Here is a 17,106-nt window from a genome sequence, read left to right on the forward strand (position 1 = left end):
GATGCAACAGTCCTACTTGGGAAGGAGAAGAAAGCAAGTTGGGAGTGAGGGAGGGAGGAAGGGAGAGAGGGAGGGACAGGGGCGGGAAAGGAGATGGGGGAGGGAGGACAGGAGAACCTGATCTGGTATTGAATGGGGGTAAAGGACCAAAGTCCTGAGGGCCAGCAGAAAAAAATGGAAAACAGGCAATCTCATGAGGAAGGAGGTTGGGAGGATGCTCAAGAATGTACCATAGATGTGGGAAGTGTGAGATCCTCAGGACCCACCAAACTTTTAACCCTAAATTTGTTCTGTCTAATAGAAATGCATGGACAGAGATGGAGCAGAGACTGAAGAATTGACAACTAATAATTGGCCCAATTTGGAACCCATCCCATGGTCAAATAGCAATTCGACATTATTAATGATAATATGTTATCCTTATAGACAGTCTAGCATAACTGTCCTTTGAAAGTCTCTACTCAGAAGCTGAATTAGCTGAGGCAGAATCCCACACCCAAACACTGAATCTAATTTAAGGCCTCTTAAGAAAAAACTGGGAGAAGGATTGAAGGCCCTGAAGGAGCTTGTAACCCTTCATGAGGACCCACAGTGTCAACTAACATGGACTTCTGGGAGCTCTCAAAAACTAAACCACCAAGTAAAGACCACACAAGAGCTTGAACAAGGCCCCTGACACAAATGTAGTAGACATGAAGCTCAGTCTCCATCTCGGCCTCCAACAACTGGAATGGACCCTTTCACCAAAGTTGTATCTGTGCCCCGACAGGGCTGCCTTGTCTGACCTCAACGGAAGAAAATGCCTCTATCCTGCCAGAGACTTGATGCACTAGGGTCAGGGGATACCATGGTGGTGCCCATCCTCCCAGAGGAGAAGTGGGTGTGGAAGGAGGGTTTCTCTGAGGAAGGACTGGAGGGGGCAGTCTTTGTTGTAAACAAATAAATAAATGAATAAATGAATAAAGAAATACATAAATACATTTACAAAGATGAAAAAGTCAAGTCCATGCCAGAACATGCAAAAAAAAAAAAAAACTCATCATAATCTTCAGATTATTTGAGAATCACATACAACAACAGAGCAAAAGTATGTGTGACAATAGGTCTTTAATAATAAAATTAAAGATACCCTAATCTACTTCATTCACTTCTGAATAGTGTCCTGATGATATCAGCAGCTTACTTTTTATTCAGTGTCCGTGTTTCTACCACACTGTTCTCCAAGAAAACATTTAAAAAATAATTAACTGCAACAAATATGTTTTGTTAAGATACTTCAATAAAAATCAGGTTTATTTGCAAGTCAATTAACTCAAAATTATCTTCCAAATCTATTCTTTAGAGAACACAATGGCAGATATGAAATCAATGGTATCATAAATATGAAAATATAAAATCATGTGGAAATATGCTCTATCATGTTCTCCAGTGTTGCTTAATCAAAATGATTTCTCATGCATGTCATTGTACCCTCTCTTTCATTATTTCACAATATTGCTTTAAGGATTTTCTAAGTGTTAAGAGGCAACACACCTAGGGGAGCTACACAAGAAGCATTTGTAGGATATTTTGTACAACAAAAGTCTTCATAACACCATTTCCACCTCATTCACAATTTTTAAAAGTCCCAACTTCCTGATACTAGTAGTATGAGACTAACAATTTTGATTTGTTAGAGTGGAAAAACAAGATGGAGAGACAGAGAAGTATTTGTAAAAGCTATAAAATCTGGTTCAAATCAGACCACACTTTCTGTATGATGTTACCCAGCTTCTGAGAATCTCAATTTTTCATCTATAAAAGGAAATAATAGCTTTTTTATGGCATAAATAACCATTTAGCACGATGAATAAAATTATCATATCTGCATCTGAGGAGCATCCATTTTTCTAGCATTAAGCTAAACAAAATTTCAAACTAGCAAACAAATATGAGGCTTAGTTGTTTGAGGTCTGTTTTAACCATTTAATTTCGCATAACACTCTCATGATCTGAGTTAAAATTTTGTCTTTTATAAATCAAAAAGGGGCTATCTCTTCTTCTGGCTTGGGGATGAGTTGTATATGCAAAAATTAAATATATAGTGACTAAAAATCTATAACAGAACACATGACGTCATACGAGTCTGCGAACCAAGACATTTTGATATGTCTTGATTATTTTTTTTTAAAAAGAGCCCTTTGAAATGCATTTTGATAAGGTCAGATAAAAGACACCTAAAAACAATGGTGCTGAAAAATTGCAAATGTAATCTCTGAATTAGTTAATGGTGACATGCATTTAACTAGGCTTCCATTGGTCCATTATTTTAACTTATATGATGTGACAGAGGCTTTATGTAATTATACATGAAGGGAATATTCAAGCTTCATTATTAACTCACAAATTGTCATGGTAAATGTACAGTACATCATACTCCATGGCAGCTATGAAATGACAAGCTGCTAAAATGCAGAGCTTACAATTATGAAAGAGGCCAGGCAACCTTACCCACATTTCTGTCTACGCTATCATTAAATTACTTCTTCATACTTAAAACTTTTAAAAAATTAAAAGTGATTATATAATTATAAGACTTAAACCAAACATCATAAAAATTCTTTACACTAAATAAAATCATTAAGAGTCCACTTCTTTTCTTCATTTCAAAACGAATATGCTATTCAGCCTTCCCCGAGTGGCTAAACAAAATTAATCTTCATTCGTATAAATGTCTTGATATTTTATAAATAAAATATTAGTAAGTTATAAGGACATGTTTACAATTATTATGATGTAAAAAATTTTAAATTGTTTAGGTTTAAAAAGTAATGATTTTTTATAATTATCAAAGAGATAAATACTAGGGAATGGTAAATATAGAAAGAAGACAGCTGGAAGTAATCTTGGGAACAATCTTATGTGATTAGTGATTGTCCTGGTTACGTCACCATTATTTATGCTATTTATGGAGATGAATACATTTGTTTTAAATGGGGCAATCCAAATGAAACAAAAAGATAGTGCATTGGTTCAAATTCAGTTCTTGCATGGACCCATGTTTGAGATATGGTATGAAATACCAAACTTTGTTAAGGTGGGTATGGATGACTGTCCAAATCACCAAATACTTTTCATCAGCAAATTACATTTATTTGAGTTTAGAATATTTTTCTTTCTTAAGGTTTATGCTATTTTTCCATTTAATTTTAGCTTATAAAATTAATGAGGGCATCATTTTCTGTCAACAGAAAATAACTAGGTACATGTTAAAATTCTCATTCAAGGTTATCTAAGCATAGTCAAATAAATTTTCTTTCTCTGCAAGAGATGTGGAAGAGGGACTGTATATGTGATGTTCATATTTGTGTAACCTTATGATTTTAGTTTGTTGTACTAGGCACAGAGAGAAGAATGGTTACAAATCATAAAATCAAAATCAATCAATAATTCATATTTTAGAAAATAATAAAATGTACTGATTTGCTTTAATTAAAATCAATACAGAGATGTTTTTCTTTCAATTGGTATAAACCTAATAGTTTTCAGTTTATGTGAAATAAATACTATAGCCAGTAAGTCATAATTAGTAAAAATAATTTTCCGAATTTCTTCTTTTATTGAGATTCCATTTTTGCAGTCACAATGTTAACTATATTTCATCAAAAAGTGTCAATTACATGCCAGGTAGAACCCAGGCAATATGAAAAACTATTGCAACAAATATTGCAATTTGCTACTGAGGGACAAAGAGCTACTTAACCTGGATGAGTGAACACAAGCGAATATAAACCCAAGTCACTCATATTCACACATGCAGCTCTTTAGTCTGGCTAAGTAGAGAGGTAAGAAAAGAATGTAATGTCTAGGGGAAATTCTTGAGGAGCAATGCAGAAAATTGAAATACTTACTGTGGAAGGATTGAAGACTGTTAATTATCCTTTGATCTATCAATCTTCCTGATTTTGTCATCTGGCCACATTTGAGTTGATTAGAAGATTCTCTTGATTCAATCCAGCAAATCATTTCTTCACTATAAATAAAATCTAGAGTATGGATTTCATTTCTGTTAGCTGAGCTTAGAGTTGTCATTTTGCTTCCATTGATGTAGAAGAGCTCAATTGTTTCAGGACTTGCAATTAGTAACATAGGTGGCTTATCTGAAGGTTCTGGAACAAAACATATAAAATTGTTATTAAGAAAGAGGGCAGAGAAGAATTAAATGTATCACTATTTGCAGATGATATGATAGTATACTAAAGCAACCCCAAAAATTCTACCAGAGAACTTATTCGGCTGATAAACAACTTCAACAAAGTGGCCAGATATAAAATTAACTCAAATAAATCAGTAGTCTTCCTTTATACAAATGTTGAGCAGGCTGAGAAAGAAATTATGGAAACAACTCCCTTCACAATAGCCATAGATAATATAAAATACCATGTGATAACTCTAACCAATGAAAAGAATTTCCAGTATTTCAAGAAAGAAATCAAAGAAGATCTCAGAAAATGGAGAAATCTCCCATGCTCATGCATTGGCAGAATTCAAATAGTAAAATATCCATCCTACCAAAGACAAATTACAGATTCAATGCAATCCCCATAAAAGTTCCAACATAATTCTTCAAAGACATGGAAAGAACAATTCTCAAATTCATCTGGAAAGGCAAAAAACACAGAATAATGAAAACAATTCTTAACATTAAAAGAATGTGTGGGAGAATCATTATCCCTGACCTCAATTATACTACAGAGCAATAGTCATAAAAACTGCATGGTATTGGTACAGAGACAGATAAATTTATCAATGGAATAGAATTGAAGTCCCAGAAAAAAGCCACACACATACTCACACATGATCTTTGACAAAGAAGCCAAAAATATACAATGGAAAAAAGAAAGAATCTTCAATAAACTATGCTGGTCTAACTCTCTGCATGTAGGAAAATGAAAATGGACACATATTTGTCACCATGCACAAAGCACAAATCCAAGTGGATCAAGGACCTCCACATAAAACCAGATACACTCAATCTAAGAGAAGAAAAAGTGGTAAAGAGCTTTGAACTCATTTGCACAGGTGGAGATTTCCAAAACAGAACTCCAATGGCTCATGCTCTAAGATCAAGAATTGAAAAATGGGACCTTATGAAACTGGAAAGCTTCTGTAAATCAAAGTAATAGTCAATAGGACAAATAGGCAACCTAGAGATTGGGAAAAAAATCTTCACTAACCCCACATTCAATAGAGGCCTAATATCTAAAAATATATAATGAACATAAGAAGCTAATGGCCAAAGTGACCAAATGACTCAATTAAAAAATGGGATATAGAGCTAAACTGAGATTCACAACAGAGGAATATCGAATGGTAGAGAAGCACCTAATGAAATGTTCAAAGTCCTTAGTGATGAGAGAAATGCAAATGAAAATGACCCTGAGATCCCACCTCCTACCAGTCAGAATGGCTAAGATCAAAACCTCAGGTGACAACACATGTTGGCAAGTATGTGGAGAATGAGGAACACGCCTCCATTCCATTGCTGGTGGGATTGCAAAGTGTTACAACCACTCTGGAAATCAATTTGGAGGTTCCACAGAAAGTTGGAAATAGACCTGCCTAAACACCCAGAAATACAACTCTTGGGAATATACCTAAAAGATGCCCCATCATGCCACAGGGACACGTGTTCCACTATGTACATAGTGGTCTTAATTGCAATAGCCAGAAGCTGGAAACAACCCAGATGTTCCACACTGTAGAGGGCCGCAATAACATTCGCCACCACTAGATGGCGCTGGCTTCCACTGCGCCCCACATGGAAGGCCGAGCTAGACAAGATGGTGCCAGCCTTCGCCGCGCCAGCCGACTTCCTTTCAGGAAGTTAACTGTGTGCACATTTGCAAGAGTGCCTTCATGCCAGGTCTTTGCCCACTCCAGGGCGTGCCTGATAAGATCATGAGTAATTGACCAATCAGGTGTGGATGCGCCACGCTAGGGTGTATATAAGCACGCCATGCCGGCGTGCGGGGCTTCTCCTTAAGATTAACATAAAAGTTTGGTCACAGCAAGGATTTCTATGTCCCTGCGTGTTTCTTGCTGGTGAGAGGTCGCGCGTGGGACATTTGGTGCCGAGAACCCAGGACAAAAAAGCCACATCATCGCTGGTGCCAAGGGGAGCTTCCGTTTCACGGAAGAAATCCAGAAGCTGTGGGACGCGGGTAAGACTCTGAGAGACTATGTTTAGCCTTGAGCTGTTCCATCTCACGCCTTTGCCGGATGCGGCAGGAGCCACTATGGTTGCTCTGGCAGCCCTCGGGCTTTTTCTATTGACCTTTGAGTTTCTAGTTACCGCCAAACGGCGTCAGAGGTCACGTGGGAGTTGCCCAGTTGTAACAGCAAAGCGGAGAGCGTTGGGGGAAGGGCGAGGCAGCGTGTCAGAAACAGTGTTAGATAAGGAATTAAAGAGTTCAAAGAGAAAAGGTGCACCTAAGAAAAAAGACCCTTCCAATGCGGAAGCGAGAGAGTGGGAAAAAAACGCCCCGGGGGAGATAAAACAGAGAAGGGAGAAAAAGGTCTTGAAAAGCAGAAGTCTTTATCCGATAAAGGATTCAAAGACTTCAGAGCTTGATAGCTCAGAGACAGATGAGCTTAGCTCCTCTGAGGGAGAGGATTTAGAAGATGAGGCAGCTCATCTGTGAAAAAGAAAGATACTACCCAGATGAACAACGAGCTAACAGCTTGGGTAAACAGAAGGAAGTGGGATGTGGAAACCATGCGGTTTCCCAGCCTATAAGCCCCAGCGCCCCTCCATCTTATATGGAGAGATTCCACTCAGATTCCTTCCTCACTAAAGAGGAACAGAAAAAGATACAGCAGGCATTCCCGGTGTTTGAGGCCGCCGATGGAGGCCGTGTTCACGCACCAGTAGAATATGTTCAAATTAAGGAACTTGCCGAGTCAGTCCGTAACTATGGAGTTAGTGCCAATTTTACTATTGCTCAAGTCGAAAGGCTTGCCACTCTGGCCATGACTCCAGGAGACTGGCAGACAACAGTGAAGGCTGCACTCCCTAATATGGGGCAATACATGGAATGGAAAGCCTTATGGTATGACGTCTCTCAGGCACAGGCCAAAGTCAATGCCATTGCTGAAGTCAATCAGAGAGACTGGACGCTTGATCTGCTAACAGGACAAGGGCAATATGCCAATAATCAAACTAACTATGACTGGGGAGCATACGCTCAAATTGCCACTGCCGCTGTTAAGGCGTGGAAGGCACTTTCCAAGAAGGGAGAGTCTGGGGGACACTTAACAAGAATCATACAAGCCCCCCAGGAGCCATTCTCAGACTTCGTGGCTAGGATGACAGAGGCAGCCGGCAGGATCTTTGGAGACCCTGAACAGGCAATGCCTTTAGTGGAACAGTTGGTCTATGAGCAAGTCACACAGGAATGCAGAGCAGCTATTACACCTAGGAAGAGCAAAGGATTACAGGACTGGCTGAGAGTTTGCCGAGAACTTGGAGGCCCACTTACTAATGCCGGCCTTGCAGCTGCTATCCTACAGGGCCAAAAGTGCTCAGGTACAGGTGATCGCAAGGTCTGCTATAACTGTGGCAAACCAGGACATTTGAAAAAGGAGTGTCAAGCCCTCACTAGGAAGAGAGCACCAGGACTGTGTACTAAGTGTGGGAAAGGCTATCATTGGGCTAGTGAGTGTCACTCAGTTAAAGATATCAGAGGCAGGCTTATTCAGCCCGGGCCTCCCCAGGCAGAAGGGGGTGTAAACACTCCAAAAATGGGTATCTGGGCCCCAGGTCTCAGGGCCCCAAAACATATGGGACTCCAGCTTACAACAGACGGACACCACGGTTCGCAGAGCCACAAGAGGCTCAGCAGGAGTGGACCTCTGTTCCACCACCCAATTCATATTAATGCCACTGATGGGTGTGCAACCTGTCCCCACTGACTACAAAGGCCCCCTACCCATGGGAAGTGTCGGCCTTATTATGGGACGGTCCTCCTTAACCATAAAGGGACTTATTGTTCACCCTAGAATAATAGATCAAGATTACACGGGAGAACTTCAAGTTCTCTGCTCGTGCCCTCAAGGCGTTTTTTCCACTTCCCCAGATGACAGGATTGTTCAGTTGATTATTCTTCCAAGCTTACATGATCATTTTCCTTCTTCCGGGGTCCCTAGAGGTACCGCGAATTTTGGCTCTTCCGGGACTGATTCTGCTTATCTAATGATGGACCTTAATTCCAGACCCTCTTTAGAGTTGAATATAGAAGGGAAAACTTTTAAGGGAATTCTAGATACAGGGGCTGATAAGAGCATTATCTCCTCTAAGTGGTGGCCTAAGGCATGGCCTGCCACTCAATCATCCCATTCCTTACAAGGACTAGGGTATGAGGCCAGCCTCACTATCAGCTCACGCTCCTTGATCTGGCATGCTCCAGAAGGCCAATCAGGAATGTTTATTCCTTATGTCCTCCCTCTTCCTGTTAACATTTGGGGGAGGGATGTCTTACAGGGTCTAGGTCTGACATTGACCAACGAGTACTCTCAACAAGCTGTCGAGATTATGAAGAGAATGGGCTATGAGAAAGGGAAGGGATTAGGAAAAAAGGAACAAGGAAAATTAGAACCGGTCCCACAAGAAGGTAATACAGGAAGGCAGGGCCTGGGTTTTTCCTAGGTGCCATTGAGGGTTCTATGCCCATACCCTGGCTCACGAAGGAAGCAATATGGGTTCTTCAATGGCATCTATCCTCTGAAAAATTAGAAGCTGCCACTAAATTGGTTAATGAACAATTACAGCTTGGTCATTTAGAACCGTCCATTTCACCATGGAATACTCCTATTTTTGTGATAAAGAAAAAATCAGGAAAATGGAGACTTCTCCATGATTTGAGAGCCATTAATGCACAGATGCGTTTATTTGGCTCAATCCAACGAGGCCTACCCTTACTCTCCGCCTTACCTAAGCAATGGAAGATAATAATTATAGACATTAAGGATTGTTTCTTTTCCATCCCCTTGTGTCCACAAGACAGACAGAGGTTTGCATTTACTATACCAGCTATTAATCATCTTGAACCTGATAAGAGATTTCAGTGGAAGGTCCTGCCTCAAGGCATGGCCAATAGCCCCACTATTTGCCAACTATATGTGCAACGAGCCCTTGAACCTATAAGGAAGCAATTTCCATCTTTGTTGCTGGCTCATTACATGGATGATATCTTAGCATGTGATAAAGATTTAACAACCTTACAGACCTCATATCCCATCTTAATCAAAACATTGGGACAATGGGGACTACAAGTCGCTGCAGAAAATGTTCAAATTGCAGAAATTGGCTCATTTCTGGGATCGGTCATTTATCCTGAAAAAATAGTTCCCCAGAAATTAGAGATTCGCAGAGATCATTTACATACCTTAAATGATTTCCAAAAATTATTGGGAGATATAAATTGGCTGAGACCATTTTTAAAGGTTTCCTCTGCTGAGTTGAAACCTTTATTTGATATTTTGGAAGGGGACTCTCATATCTCCTCTCCGAGAGCATTGACGCCAGCCACAAACCAGGCCTTACAAGTTGTAGAAAAAGCCTTACAGGATGCTCAATTGCAGCGCATTGATGAGACCAAGCCTTTTGACTTGTGTGTTTTCAAAACTATGCAATTGCCAACAGCTGTCTTGTGGCAGGATGGGCCTTTATTATGGATCCATCCCAATGCATCTCCTGCTAAGATTATTGACTGGTATCCCGATGCGGTTGCTCAGCTTGCACTCCGCGGGTTGAAGGCAGCTATTACTCATTTTGGGAAAGAACCCAAAACCTTGATAGTACCATATACAGCCATTCAGGTTCAAACATTAGCTGCTACCTCAAATGCTTGGGCAGTGTTAGTTACTTCCTTTGCTGGACAGATTTATAATCATTATCTGAAACACCCGATCCTACAATTTGCTTTAAGCCAAGCCATTGTGTTCCCACACATAATGTCTCAGAAACCACTTGTTGATGGGGTTGTAGTGTATACAGATGGGTCAAAAACTGGTATAGGTGCTTATGTGGTCAATAATAAGGTAGTACCTAAGCAGTATAATGAAACCTCACCTCAAGTTGTGGAATGTTTAGTGGTGCTAGAGGTCCTTGAGACCTTCCCAGGCCCGCTTAACATTGTGTCAGATTCCTCTTATGTGGTTAATGCAGTTAAGGTTCTTGAGGTGGCTGGATTAATCAGGCCTTCCAACAAACTTACTCAAGTTTTTCAACAAATTCAATCTACCCTTCTCAGCAGGAGATCCCTTGTATTCATAACACATATTAGAGCTCACTCGGGCCTTCCTGGGCCAATGTCCCGCGGAAATGACCTAGCGGACAAAGCTACAAGAGTGATTGCAGTTGCCTTGTCCCCTCAATTAGATGTAGCAAAAGAATTTCACAGACAATTTCATGTGATGGCTGAAACTTTACGCCGCCGATTTGCTTTGACTAGAAAAGAAGCTAGGGAGATAGTTACCCAATGTCAAAATTGTTGTCAGTTCCTGCCTGTACCCCATGTGGGAGTTAACCCACGAGGAATCCAACCACTACAGGTTTGGCAAATGGATGTTACTCATATCACTTCTTTTGGAAAACTTCAGTAACTACATGTTTCTATTGATACATGCTCTGGCATTATGTTTGCTACACCTCTAACAGGAGAAAAGTCCTCACATGCAATTCCACATTGCCTCGAGGCGTGGAGCGCTTGGGGTAAACCCAAACTCCTTAAGACAGACAATGGACCAGTTTATACTTCTCAAAAATTTCAACAATTCTGCCAACAGATGGAGGTGACTCATATGACTGGTCTCCCATATAATCCTCAGGGACAGGGCATTGTAGAACATGCCCATCGTACTCTCAAATCCTATTTAATTAAACAAAAAGGGGGAGTCGAGGAAGCTCTACCCTCAGTACCAAGAGTAGCTGTTTCCATGGCACTCTTCACCCTTAATTTTTTTTTAATCTTGATGCCCAAGGCCATACTGCGGCCGAACATCACTATTCAGAGCCTGATAGACCAAAAGAGATGGTAAAATGGAAAGATGTTTTGACTGGTCTATGGAAAGGCCCAGATCCTATTTTAATAAGATCCAGGGGAGAGGTTTGTGTTTTCCCACAGGAAGAAGACAACCCATTCTGGCTACCGGAACGACTGACATGGAGAATTCTGATGCCTAGAAATGACTCCCGGATGAATCCCTCGGAAACTACCTCTAGCCCTCACACTGCCTCTTTGGATTTGGATTCCTAGTACTTCTAAGAATGGGTGGGGGTGGCTCTTTTTGGTGGAGCCCTATGCTGTGGATTAGTATTTATGCTATGGTTGGTTTGCAAACTCAGATCTCAACAGAAACGTGACAAGGCCGTTATCACTCAAGCACTTGTGGCCATTTGAACAAGGGGCCTCCCCTAAAATTTGGTTATCTATCTTCAAAAATTAGTCGGTATCTGAGTTCTCTGCTCTTGCACCCCATGGATCTGTGGATCCATTGCACTGGGATGAGAGACTCCATGATTCTTTGATCAGCCCTTCTACATCGCTGAGGTTTCCTCATTGCACGCGTTAGGGTGATCATGATCTCCCCACTAACTCACCTTCTGGCTGGCCTCTTTTTAGAGTTCGCCCTAGGTCATTATCAGTTACTGTCACACAGCACTGTGGTATCCGGAGACGGGCAACTTTCCTCATGCAAAGACCAATCTAAGACACAGGGCCCAATGGTGATAGGGTTACCCTTCGACAGATAAGGCTTTGACATAGAGGAACGACCTAAGACAGGAGCCACAGCAGATGGACGTAACTGCAGGGACCTAGACCAATCTAGACAATAATTTACTGTTATTAGTTAATAAAATGATAAGGAGGAGATGTAGAGGGCCGCAATAACATTCGCCACCACTAGATGGCGCTGGCTTCCACTGCACCCCACGTGGAAGGCCGAGCTAGACAAGATGGCACCAGCCTTCACCGCGCCAGCCGACTTCCTTTCAGGAAGTTAACTGTGTGCGCATGTGCAAGAGTGCCTTCGTGCCAGGTCTTTGCCCACTCCGGGGCGTGCCTGATAAGATCATGAGTAAGCGACCAATCAGGTGTGGATGCACCGAGCTAGGGTGTATATAAGTGCGCCATGCCGGCGTGCGGGGCTTCTCCTTAAGATTAAAATAAAAGTTTGGTCACAGCAAGGATTTCTATGTCCCCGCGTGTTTCTTGCCAGCGAGAGGTCGCGCGTGGGACACCACATGAAAAGAATGGATACATAAAATGTACTTCATTTACACAACGTAATACTACTCTGCTATTAAGAATGAGGACACCTTCTGGTTTCTGCCTATGCAGTTAGCTGATCCTGGGACACAGCTCTTTGTACCCAGATCCTATGGGTACAGAGCTGGATTCTCAGAAGTACAGACATTCCTGAGAGCTCAGATCCTATTGAAAGAAAGCAGTCTCAAGGAGTATTGACACACAGGCTTAGAGGAGGGTCAAGCCACTGTCAGAGAGAGGAAGAAAAGCTAACACCAGAGATAAGCAGATGATGAGAAGCAAGGGCAAGACCCTAAGCAACTGAAATCAAGACCACCTGGCATCATCATTGCTCAGTTCCCCCACCCAGCAATCCCTGGATACTCAAACACACCAGAAAAGCAAGATTTTGATTTAAAATCACAACTCATATTATGGTAGAGGACTTTAAAAAGGAAATAAATAAATCCCTTAAAGAAATACAGGACAATACAGGTAGCACCCTTTAGAGGAAACACAAAAATCCCTTAAAAAATTACAGGAAAACACAACCAAATAGGTGGAGGTTTTGAAGAGAACCATCCAGAATGTAAATGGAAATAGAAACAACAAAAAAAATCACAAAGGGATACAACCCTGGGGATAGAAAACCTAGGAGAAAGATCAGGCGTCATTCAAGCAAGCATTACCAACAGAATGCAAGAGATAGAAGAGAGAATTTCAGGGGCAGAAGATAACATAGAAAACATTGACACAAAAATCAAAGATAATGTGAAATGCAAAAAGCTCCTAGCCCAAAGCATCCAGGAAATCCAGGACACAATGAAAAGACCAAACCTAAGGAAAATAGGTATAGAAGAGAGCAAAGAATCCCAAATTAAAGGGCCAGTAAATATCTTCAACAAAATTATAGAAGAAAACTTCCCTAACCTAAAGGAAGATATGTATAAATATACAAGAAGCATACATAACTTCAAATAGCTTGGACCAGAAAAGTAATTCCTACTATAACATAATAGTCAAAACACCAAATGCACAAAATTAAAGAATGTTAAAGGCAGTAAGGGAAAAATGTCAAGTAACATATAAAAGCAGACCTATCAGAATTACACCAGACTTTTTACCAGAGAATACGAAAGCCAGAAGATACTGGGCAAATATCATACAGACCCTAAGAGAACACAAATGACAGCCCGAGTTACTATATCCAGCCAAACTCTCAATTAACATAGATGGAGAAACCAAGATATTATATGACAAAGCCAAATTTATAGAATATCTTTCAAAAATGCCAGCACTACAAAGGATAATAAATGGAAAACTCCAACACACAGAGGGAAACCACACCCTGGAAAAAGCAAGAAAAAATCAACTAACCCAAAAGAAGATAGCCACACATACATAACAATGAAAATAAAAGAAACAACAATCACTGGTCCGTAGTATCTCTTAGCATCAATGGACTCAATTCTCTAATAAAAATACATAGACTAACAGACTGGAAATGTACAGAGGATCCAGCATTTTGCTGTATACAGGAAACACACCTCAGTGACAAAGGCAATGCTACCTCAGAGTAAAAGGCTGAGAAACAATTTTCCAAACAAATGGTCCCACAAAGTAGGAGTAGGCATTCCAATATCAAATAAAATTGACTTTTAACCAAAAGTTATCAAAAAAGATAAGGAAGGACACTTCATATTCATCGAAGGAAAAATCCACCAAGATGAACTCTCAATCCTGAATATCTATGCTCCAAATGTAAGGGGATCTACATTCATAAAAGAAACCTTACTAAAGCTCAAAACACACATAGCACCTTACACAATAATAGAGGGAGACTTCAACACCCCACTCTTATCAATGGACACTTCATGGACACAGAAATTAAAAAGAGACACAGAGAGGCTAACAGAAATTTTGCACCAAATGGACTTAACAGATATCTATAGAACATTTCATCCTAAAACTAAAAAAAGTACACATCTACAAAAGCCAGTCCTCAACATGTCAAGAATTGACAAATTTGACTTCATAAAATTACAAAGTTTCTTTATTGCAAGGGACACTGTCATTAGGACAAAACTGCAACCACCAGATTTGGGAAAGATCTTTACCAATCCTACATCAGATAGAGGGCTAATATTCAATGTATACAAAGAACTCAAGAAATTAGACTCCAGAGAAACAACTAACCATATTAAAAATTGGATACAGAGCTAAACAAAGAATTCTCAACTGAGACATATAAAATGGCTGAGAAGCATCTAAAGAAATATTCCACATCCTTAGTCATCTGGGAAGTGCAAATCAAAACAACTCTGAGATTCCACCTCATACCAGTCAAAATGGCATACTCAAAATCTGAGGTGCTGTTAAGGATTTGGAGAAAGAGGAACACTCCTCCATTGTTGGTAGAATTGCTGGTACAACCACTGTGGAAATGAGTCTGGAGGTTTCCAAGGAAATTGGACATAGTACTACCTCAGAACATACCTCAGACATAGTACTACCCAGCTATGCCACTCCTAGGCATGTACCCAAAAGCTGCTCGAACACATAACAAGGACTCATGGTCCACTATGTTCATAACAGCCTTATTTATAATAGCCAGAACCTGGAAAGAACCCAGATGTCCCTCAACAGAGGAATGGATACAGAAAATGTGGTAGGTACATTTGCACAATGGAATACCACTCAACTATTAAAAACAATGACTTCATACAATTCATAAGCAAATGGATGGTACTAGAAAATATCCTGAGTGATGTAACCCAATCACAAAAAAATACACATAGTATGTACTCATTGAACTATTGATCAGTGGATATCAGCTGAAAACTGAAATTACACAAGATAAAACCCACAGACCCCATGAATCTCAAGAAGAAGGATGATGTGCATGGTGACAGGGGCTGGATACAGCTGTCTCCTGAAAAGCTCTGCCAGAGCCTGATAAATACAGAGACAAATGTTCACAGTCATCCATTGAACTAAGAACCGAGTCCCTATGGGAGGAGTTAGAGAAAGGATTGAAGAAATGAAGGGTTCTGCAACCCAACATAACCCAACCAACAAGAATACCAACCAACCAGAGCTCCCAGGTACTAAACCACCATCCAAAGAGTACACATGGACAGACCCATGGCTCCAGCTGCATATGTAGCAGAATATGCCCTTGTTGGGCACCAATGGAGGAGAATCCTTTGGTCCTGCCACTGCTCGACCCCCGAGGTTAGGGGAAAGATAGTGCCTAGAGGCTGGAAGGGGAGGGTGGATGGGTGGGTGACCAACCTTGTAGAAGAAGGGCAAGGGAGGATGGGTTAGTGGGTTTATAGATGGGAAACCGAGAAAGGGGATAACATTTGAAATGTAAATAAATAAAAAATATCCAATAATAAAAAAGAAGTACGAGGCCATCCTGAGTTTTGCAGGCAAATGGATGGAACTAGAAAATATCATCTTCAGTGTGGTTACCTAGACCCAAAAGGACAAGCACTGTATGTTCTCCCTAATAAGTAGCTATTAGCTATAAAAAAGTACAGAATACCAAATATACGGTCTGCAGTACTCCAAAATGTCTAAAAGCTGAAGTGCCCAAGTGAGAATGCCTCAGTCCTCCTTGGGAGGGAAAAAAAATCAACCACAATGGGGAGGGAGAAAGGGATAGTGTGTTGGAGTGGAGGGAGAAGGGAACACGATCTGGAATTGTGTGTTGGGGGAAAATGACGGAAGCCCCGAGGGCCAGCAAAAAAAAAAATGGAAACATTGGGAGCTATCCTGGGAGGAAGGAGGTTGGGAGGACCCTCCAGAATGTACTAGAGACCTTGGACCTAAGAGACACTCAGGACTCAAAGTAGGGGACCCTAGAAAAAATGTCCTACATTAGTTATAGGAAACTTGTTGAGTCCACCTCCAGCAGAAAGACGGGGCATGAAGTGAGGGATGGGGTTGCTATCCCACAGTCAAAACTCTGACCCATAGTTCTTCCTGTCTGAAAGAAATGCAGGAATGGAAATGGAGAAGTGCCTGAGGAAAAGACGATCCAGGGACAGGCCCCAAGTGGGATTCAGGTGAAGGGGAGGCCCCAATACCTGACACACTACTGAGGCTATCGGGCACTCACAAAAAGGGACCTAAAAGACCCAATGAACAGCTGAAAGAATCAGATGCAGATATGTGCACCGAACCAACTAATAGAAGCTGCTCACCCCTTTGTTGAATTTGGAAAAAGTTGGAGGAAGCTGAAAAGGAGGGCAACCATTTAGGAGCAGCAGCAGTCTCAATTATCCTGGACCCCTGAGATCTCTCAGTCTCTGATCACTAACCAGGCAGTAGACACCAGCTGACCTGAGGCCCCCAACACTTATACAGCAGAGGACTCCTGGATCTGGCGTCAGTCAGTGAAGATGTACCTAACTCTCAAGAGACTGGAGGCCCTGGGAAGTTGAGAGGTCTGTTGAGGTAGGGTGGGGACATCCTCTTGGAGACAGGATTGGCGGAGTGTTGATGTGGTATGGGAAGAGGAATGTGGGATGATGGACCAGGAGGGATCTGGAGTACAAAAATAAATAAAAAATTAAAAAAGTGAGAAAGAGGGGTTGATATTGTCTTGCTTTTCAATGGTGCATTATCAATTGAAAGTTCCTCCTGTACTTTCCAAACATCACTGGAGTATCTAAGAATGATTTCACGAAGACCTTTTAAATAAGCTACACACATGTCTCACTGAATGCATCATTTCAGTTTCTGGGAAAATGTATTTGTCCGAGCATTTTCTTCCATTACACCCTAAACCAAAATGTGTGGTCTGAAT

General features: G+C 41.0%; 1 protein-coding gene across 2 annotated transcripts in view; it reads right to left on the bottom strand.

Annotated features, from left to right (window-relative positions):
• The window catches only part of Lrp1b (LDL receptor related protein 1B), a 2,085,328-nt gene that overhangs the window by 1,117,818 nt on the left and 950,404 nt on the right, over positions 1-17,106 (bottom strand). For both annotated transcript variants that reach the window (XM_087654909.1, XM_087654910.1), the window contains exon 6: positions 3,891-4,148. In XM_087654909.1, the coding sequence (XP_087511035.1) occupies positions 3,891-4,148 (258 nt within the window). The remainder of the gene's footprint in view (positions 1-3,890; positions 4,149-17,106) is intronic.

Source organism: Rattus norvegicus, chromosome 3, assembly GCF_021556685.1.
Source record: "Rattus norvegicus strain SHRSP/BbbUtx chromosome 3, alternate assembly SHRSP_T2T, whole genome shotgun sequence".
NCBI classification, from domain to species: Eukaryota; Metazoa; Chordata; class Mammalia; order Rodentia; family Muridae; genus Rattus; species Rattus norvegicus.